At 49.2% G+C, this 8,283-nt stretch overlaps 1 protein-coding gene across 1 annotated transcript; it reads left to right on the top strand.

Moving 5' to 3' along the window:
- The first annotated feature begins 314 nt into the window (after positions 1–314).
- CTSB (cathepsin B) lies at positions 315–7,229 on the top strand. Its single transcript, XM_023530169.1, has 8 exons — positions 315–478; positions 1,228–1,342; positions 2,231–2,349; positions 3,231–3,316; positions 3,624–3,770; positions 4,331–4,447; positions 5,702–5,830; positions 6,293–7,229. Exons 1-8 carry the CDS (start codon positions 315–317, stop codon positions 6,376–6,378), a joined length of 963 nt encoding a protein of 320 aa, XP_023385937.1. The 3' UTR covers positions 6,379–7,229.
- Positions 7,230–8,283: the final 1,054 nt, after the last annotated feature.

Here is an 8,283-nt window from a genome sequence, read left to right as displayed (position 1 = left end):
GCATGGTTGGGTTCTGCTGAGGGCCTTCTCAGGTTGCACATGGTCGACTGTGTCTGTCGTCATGGGGCAGGGTGGGGCAAAAGAGCACTCTGGGGTCTCCTTTATGGGGGCACTGATCCCACTCAGGAGGGCTCCACCCTTAAGACCTAAGCACCTCCCCGAGGCCTCACCTCCAGATACCATCACATTTCAGGTTGGGCTTCAACATAAATTCTGGGGAACACAAACATTTGGTCTATAGCAGTACCCCACCCGCCTTGCTCTGTTGAGTTGGGAGGGATACCTGGCTTTGTCAGGCCTCGCGTGTGGGCGGCATGCACATTCACATCCCCCATCCCTGGAACACCCCCTCCGTGGGGGGCGGTGACCACTGTGGGTGGGTTCTCTTCCAGGCTGGACACAACTTCCACAATGTAGACCTGAGCTATGTGAAGAGGCTGTGTGGCACCATTCTGGGTGGGCCCAAGCTGCCCCAAAGGTGAGTGCCCGCTCCCCAGGATGAGAGCTGCAGGTGTTTTTTGGGGACAGTGACGAGGAGGGATGGGAGAAGGCCTCCCTGGCTTCTGCACGTTTCACTCCCCCAAGAGCTGCAGGGACTGTACTTAAGATGCAGGGCTCAGTCCCAAGTGCCAGTGCTTCTCCCAGTGGCTCAGAGCCCCAGTGGGAAAGGCCCCAGTCTGGGTCTCCATGATTGGTTGGGCCCAGTGGTTGAATAATTTAAGGAAAAGCCAAGAAAAGCCATATGATATGGCATTATGTTTTATTCTTCTAGAAAACTCTGCAATGGACATTTTTATGTAGACATATTATTTTTGTAGGAAGCATTAAAAAAAATCTAAGAATGAGAATGGGTTAGTTACGTTAGGGGACATCACATAGCGGGGAAGATATTTAATACGATGTGAACAGCCTGGGCAGACATTTATGATTGGGGGTGGGGTGGAGGAAGCAGGAAACTCAATTCTCTCTTAAACTCTTAAAGAATATGCATAAAATGAATCTAGAAATAAGCATATGGAATGACAAGTGCTGAGCAATTGAATCAAGTTTTGTTTTCTAAAATCCCAAGGGGACATTCCTACAGACATCTCTTCTGTGTGTCGTGTGCCTCACTCCCTTTCTGAGTGACAGTCCACAGTCAGCTGGCCTTTGCAGGGATGCAGTGGGGTGGGCGGTGCAGGTGTTAAGATGTGACCTCGTAATGGAGAGAGACCTTCCTTTGTCCAGAGTTTGGCTTGCTGAGGACCTAGTTCTGCCTGAAAGTTTCGATGCCCGGGAACAGTGGCCAAACTGCCCGACCATCAAGGAAATCAGAGACCAGGGTTCCTGTGGCTCCTGCTGGGTGAGGCCCTGCTGGTGGGAAGGGCTAGAGTGGAGGGGGCGCAGGGGTGCTGGGAGTGACCAGGGGAGTAGGGGTCAGACTGGTTGTGACTCAGCACGTTACGTAAACTTTCTGAGTCTCAGTTGCCATAACTATAAACATAGTAAAGTTCCTCATGGCCCTGAGTTATTGCAAGGACTAGGTGGAAGGATAAAGGTGTAGCGCGCCTTGCACAGGGCACATCCATATGTGGGTTTGTTGAAGTGTTTTTCTCTGTTTGACGTGCTGTCCTAGGCCATCGGCAAATACTTACTAGCTTTGATTCCTACTCTGCATCATGAAGTTACAGCCATTCTATATCAATGAGCCGTCTTAATTTTGTTTGTTTTTTAACTGTGGTAAAATGTAAATAACATGAATTAAACTATCTTAATCATTTTTAAGTGTACAGTTCAGTGGCATTAAGTACACTCACATTATTTTGCAGCCATCACCACCATCTATCCGCAGAGCTCTTGTCATCTTGCAAAAATAAAACAACATCCCATTAAACACTAGCCCCCTATCCTCCCTCCCCCCAGCAAGTACCCTTCTACTTTCCGTCTCTATGATTTCGACTAGTCTGAATATCTCATAGAAGTGAAATCAGAGTGTTTGTCCTTTGCGTGAGCTGTGTTTTCAGGTTAACAATCAAAACCACGTTTCAGAAATGTATGGAGCTCCCAGGTAGCGGTTCAGGGAGGATGGGTCTCTTGATTTAAAGCTAAACTTGAGTGCCAGGACCCTCGTCTGATGTCGGGAGACACTAGCCACCACGAAGGTCTGAGGTGCCCACTATGATCCTCTAAGGTGTCTGGAGGCCCCACAGTCCAAGAGTGGGGCTCACCTGGGCGGGGCTTGTTCCTGCAGGCATTTGGGGCTGTGGAAGCCATTTCTGACCGGATCTGCATTCTCACCAATGGGAACGTCAACGTGGAGGTGTCTGCTGAGGACCTGCTTACCTGCTGTGGCTTCCAGTGTGGGGAAGGGTGAGTCTGAGGCTGCACCTCCCCCCACCTAAGGAGCCCAGGCCCCTGGGAATAGTACGAGGGGGACCTGGGCCAAGGCCTCCTCAGGTGCGTGGTGACTGAGGGCTCCCTGGGACTGGAGTAGCACTCCTTCAGGATGAATGGTGGTCCTTTGTGGAGTCACTCGAAGCAGGCCCCAGTGTGACTGCTGCTTTTGAGATGTGCTTAAAACCAGTCTGGCCCCACAGAGCTGGCTGTGGGTGGTGGGGTCTGGGCAGAACAGGTGATCTCAGGGTACATGGTTAAATTTCTCATCTCAGGTCTGGTTTTTGTCATCCTTGTTCCCTTTTCCTGCTCAACAAAATGTAATAGCCTCAGGGTCTGTTTCCTTATCTGTAATTAAGAACGATGCATCCCCACATTGGCCTCATAGGACTAAACCCCTGCCACCTGGGGTGCTGCCTTCTGCCCACTCTGGTCTTGGTTCTACAACAGTGGTTCCCAGCCAGGGCTACAGATTAGGAATACCTGGAAGGTCGAAAAAAAAGAAAAAGAAAAAGCATGCCCAGGCTTTACCCCACCCCAGTTAAGCCAGCATCGCTGGTGTTTTCCTGTGTGCTGCCTGGTTGAGCATCCCTGTTCTAGAGAGGAAACGACCCGGTTCAGCGTAGATGTGAGTGTGAGCATCCTCCTGTCTCACTGAGGACCTCGGAGGCTGGAGTGGGGAGCTTGGGCAATTCCCTGGAAGAAGAGACTGTCCGGGGGAGGAAGAACAGGGGGTCTGCTGGGATATGGAAGTCCGTTGGGCCAGTTGCTGAAGGCAGTGGTGGGCCTGCCAGGCAGCAGTGTGGAACAGCTGGCACCTCTCTCACGATGACTTTAATGAATGGCTCTTTTCTTAGCTGCAATGGGGGCTTTCCTTCTGGAGCTTGGAACTTCTGGACAAAAAAAGGCCTGGTTTCCGGTGGCCTCTATGACTCCCATGTAGGTGAGTGTCTGCCCTCAGCCCCCATCTGACCAGATGGATTTTATAAACAATGAATCATAATGGTTTCATTTTCCATTATAAAGCGAAGGTTGAGGATTGAGATCAAGAGTGCTGGGCTGAAAAATAGAGTAGAAAGATAACCCAGGCATCTCCACGGCAGACTTAGCAACAGGTAGAAGAACAGTCTTAGGTTGTAGACTTCAGGGTAACTACTGTTCCCGCTAGTCATCACCCCAATTTCTTCTGGCCTCCAGGGGCCTCCGTAGGGACGGTCGGCTGACATTCTCCTTTCTACTTGTCCTCCCAGGCTGCAGACCCTACTCCATCCCTCCCTGCGAGCACCACGTGAATGGCTCCCGGCCCCCGTGCACGGGCGAGGGAGGCAACACCCCCAAGTGCAGTAAGATTTGTGAGGCTGGCTACACCCCATCCTACAAGGAAGACAAACACTTTGGTAAGCACTCTGGGCCAGAGACCCGCTGATGGCCTTCCCAAGCCACAGGGAAAAGCCAGGGCACCTGAGTCTTAGCATCAGGAAGGGTTCCCTCGCCCTCTCCCTTTGACTCTAAGATCCAGAACCAGAATGAGCAGGAAGGGCGTTAATGCCCCTCTTGCCTGTCTGTAATGATTTCCGCCTGTCTCCACTCTGAATTCAGCCTCAGGAAGGTTGTCTTAGAGTCGCAGACCGTCAGAGTCAGAGTTTGGAAAGGACCAAACTCCTTATTTTACAGGGGGTGACCTGGCCTAGTCCTCCTGGGTCCCAGTCTGCCCTCCTCCAGGGTCTCATGCTCACACCCCTTCCACCGCAGGCCATGCTCTCCTGCTTCTCCGCTTCCAGATCCAGTGCAATTGCTCCTCCCTCAGGGAGCCTCCCCTGACCGCCACCCCACTTCCAAGGCTGGGCAAGCCCCTTAGATGCTCAGTCTGTACCTGGCGGCTCCCCATAAATCAGTGAATAATTGGCCGGTGGAGCTGCAGATGTGGCTCACCCCCCTGGGCTGCTTCATTTGCCAGGATGCAGTTCCTACAGCGTCCCCAGTAGCGAGAAGGAGATCATGGCAGAGATCTACAAAAACGGCCCAGTGGAAGCGGCCTTCTCCGTGTATTCGGACTTCCTGCTGTACAAGTCAGGTGTGTACTGACCCCTGATTGGGGCAGGGTGGGGCACTGCAGACAGGGTGTCCAGAAGTGCAGTGGCAGGCCTCCCCTTGCCTGGCTCTGCAGACCCCTCACCAGCTGACCCTGCTCTGCCCTCTTCTGCACATGCTAGTCTAGATTCCTCGTGCAGAGTGTTTCTGTATGGCCAGTTCCTGCTCATTCCTTTTCATTCCTTAATAGCTAGCTCAGATATCTCCTCAGGGAAGCCTTTCCTCACCTCCTTGGAGCTGTTTGCTCCTGCCTCTGTCCGCCTTCATTACCTTATCAGTGTCCATCACGGTGTAAGTTTAGGTGTTGTATGTCTGGACTGAGTGACCCTCTTCATTCATCTTTGTCTTGGCAAAGTCCTGGCATCATGCCTCCCACTCAGTGGTTGAGGATACAGGGAGCACCTGCTGTTTGCGATGCTGTGGGGATTCAGACCAGGGAACTGGATGGTCTCTGGCCCGAGAACTGTCTTAGAGACCCCCCATCCCAGATGAAGTCAGTGCTGACTGCTTCTGTCTCATTTTTTTGCTAGATTGAAAACTCCAAAGCTCTCAAATCTTTAAAAAGCAATGATTGGACAAAGGAAGATGATTCTGGCAATAAAAATATAGAAGGCTGGCAGTTCTTAACATAGTCCCCACCTATATTATAAAAAGATGCATTTCTAGTTTGACAGTGATTCATCTACAAGGGGGATAGGCTAGCTAGCCAGCCCTCTGAACGAACATGTTAGCCAGTATCTCTCCATCGATCAACATTGGCTGCCACCAACTCAGCCTCTCCTGCATCCTTTCCACAGTGACCCCAGAGCAGTAGCTTAACTCTTTCAGCCACAGAATGCTTTTGACAAATCTTTACATGGAGTCTCAATATGTAAAACAAATAATTGGTATTTTAAAATTAAATTTATATCTTAAATTAGAATTTTAAAAGCAACCAATGAGCATGTTTTGTTGGATTCCATTGTAATATTTACTCCATTTGAATATTTAAGTGTTTTTAGGCTTTCAAATATATATATAAATAATTCCTTAATGTTGCGGGAACGCTTGGCACTTGACAGAAAACTAGGGTTCTATAGAATCCCGTCTGAAAATGGGCATGTCCTCTCCTTGTGGTAGAGCTGTGGGCCCTATGGGCCTTGTTTGTCCTGACGGCATAGCCAGCTCAGTTGGAGGGATGCTGTGGGAGATGGGGCGGTGGCTTGGTCTCTACCTGAATGGGTTTTTTCTTTCTCAGGAGTGTACCAACATGTCACTGGAGAAATGATGGGAGGCCATGCAGTCCGCATCCTGGGCTGGGGAGTGGAGGATGGCACCCCCTACTGGCTGGTTGGCAACTCCTGGAACACTGACTGGGGCGACAGTGGTGAGTGACTTTTCCCTTCGTGCCAAGAGTGGGATGTTACAAGCCAGAACATGGTTGCCATCTTGTTTTCCTCTGCTCTGCCCACTGCACAGCTCTAAACCCTAGGCCTTGGGCTTCACTGTGACCTTCCAGGTGTTCAGGTACTAGCAAGCTATTTCCTGCCACAAAGGCAGCCTCTAATCCTGAAAGGTGGTAGGGACCAGGACTCAGTTTCAGCTTGCTTGTGCCCACCAGTTCCCCCATGTACCAGGTGCGGTGACAAATAAGAGTTGAATGCAAGTGGCATCCAGAGGCTTCATGACGTGGAGCTGGGCTGCCGGGCCAACAATAGAAGCTGATAGAGCACCTTGGTGCTGGTTTGATGTCTGGGGGCTGGCTTGTCTGCTCCTGGGTCTTTTAGAGATGAGTCCGAATATGTTGCCCAAAGCACACTTTAAAGGCATCTTTACTTTTGCTTTCTAGGCTTTTTTAAAATCCTCAGAGGACAGGATCACTGTGGAATTGAATCGGAAATTGTGGCTGGACTCCCATGCACTGAGCAGTACTGAAAAAGAATCTAATCTGCTGTGGACCCGTATTGCCAGCCCTGGAGCAGTTTTCCCCCAAATATAGGCAGTGGGGCTGGGGATCAGATGAGGGATAGGAATATCTTTAATTATTTGAGTTCAAATAGGATACAAGAGGTTTTAGACAGGGCCTGAAGGACTGGATTGGGCCAAACCTCGTGTCTACCATGAAAGCCGTCTTCTGAGACACATGTAAGGCCTGGCTACCTCCCAGCCTGTTCAGTGGACTGCTATCACAATGCACTTAGACCACGTAAGCCACCGCTGCAAGCAAAGCAAGTCCTTCTCCTGTAGACTAGTGCTGCTCTGGCTCTCGCTGCCACTGTCTCCGCATCCTTCACATCCTTCCCCATTCGTGCATCACCAGGGAGCATGACAGACCTAAAGGGTTTGTAGCTTTTCCAAAGGAATGAAAGGTGCAGTTCCTAACAAGACAGCTTCCCACCCATCAGCAGTAGCTTTCTAGATTGGGAAATAGGCTGAGGAGAGAAATAGTGGGGCTAGCCCTTTGGAGAAAGCCACATTCCTCCAGGGCCCCTGCATCTATTGAGCTTTCTCATGTTGCTAACCCTCTGGTCTTATCCTTAGCATGATTATTTTTTAATAGAAGTTGTATTTTTTTTTTTTTTTTTGGTGCACCTCAGTTGATCATGTGAGTGAAAGAGTCTGATAGTTGGAAGAGCTGTACTGGTAACTGGGTGGCTGTGATCTGACTGACCTACCGACCTCTAATACCATTAGTTTAGAAGAAACCAGTTTTTACTGTTCAAAAATCATGGCCTCACCATTAATTTAACAATAACCGCCAATAAAAGGTTTCTCCTTCATGTGAAGTCTGTGTTCTGGTGGGACCTCAAAGATCACTTGTCACTGTAGACTTGAAGCTGCTATCCATCCTTATATCCCCGGACCATGGACCTGGGTGCGCTTGGAGACTAACCAGGGCTTCCTTGTCTCGGGTAGAAAATAAATACCTAATTTTAGCTTCTCACCGCCCCAGCCACTTTTTGTCATTCTCATCAACCTTTCTCGTACGTCATCCCCAACGTGCCCCAAGCCTTCAGCTCTGACCCTGCTTAAAGAGCTCAGGACATAGTTGTACTTGATTTTTTTTTTTCTTTTATAAATGACAATTCAGTAGTAACCTGAGGATTTATATAGGCATGGTGTATCAGTGAGGTCATAACCCAGGTGTCCTGCTGGAAGACCAGCTTCCCCTGGAACCCTCCAGTGTGGGAATGGAGTGGATGCAGAGCCTGCGTGGTATTTTGAGAGTTCCCTATGACTCTTCAGTTTACATTGCTAGTTAACTATTCCTTTGCACAGTCCTAGTTAAGAATCATAAGCGACGAGGTACACCGGTTCTTGAAACAGGAAACTAGAAGGATCGGCACCCATCCCACTGGCCTATCAATACCTCAGTTATTTCCTTCCCCACCTGACGGTTGGACTAGCTCTTCCCAAAAGCATTCTCAGTTTGACTTCTGATGTGACTCAGAATCAGAAGCTACCTCAAATAAGCTCTTAAATACCTGGTGAACATTGTAGGAAAAATTTGTGAAACTCGTCCTAGCACTTACAAAATGTTTAACAAGGGTTACCAAAGACACAAATTCAGAATCACATTATTATTGAAAATTCAATTAGAATATATTCATAAACTCAATGAAATTCTGACGTTCCACCCACTCCCAAACAGATGAATAATTCCATTTCCATACTGCTTTCCCCCATCTCTACCATGTCCCCGCCTGCAACTCCATCCTTACTCAGAAGCCAGCAGAGATGCTAAATGTGGTAACAAAACAAATTGAGGGGCATCTTCACATTTGGTCTAAGGCGTCTTTGTAAGAAAACAAAACAAAGTTTATGATTGGGATCAATATC

Source organism: Pteropus vampyrus, unplaced genomic scaffold (genome assembly GCF_000151845.1).
Source record: "Pteropus vampyrus isolate Shadow unplaced genomic scaffold, Pvam_2.0 Scaffold47, whole genome shotgun sequence".
Taxonomy (NCBI): domain Eukaryota; kingdom Metazoa; phylum Chordata; class Mammalia; order Chiroptera; family Pteropodidae; genus Pteropus; species Pteropus vampyrus.
Note: the sequence above shows the minus strand (reverse complement) of the source record. Positions and strands in the feature narration are given on the sequence as shown.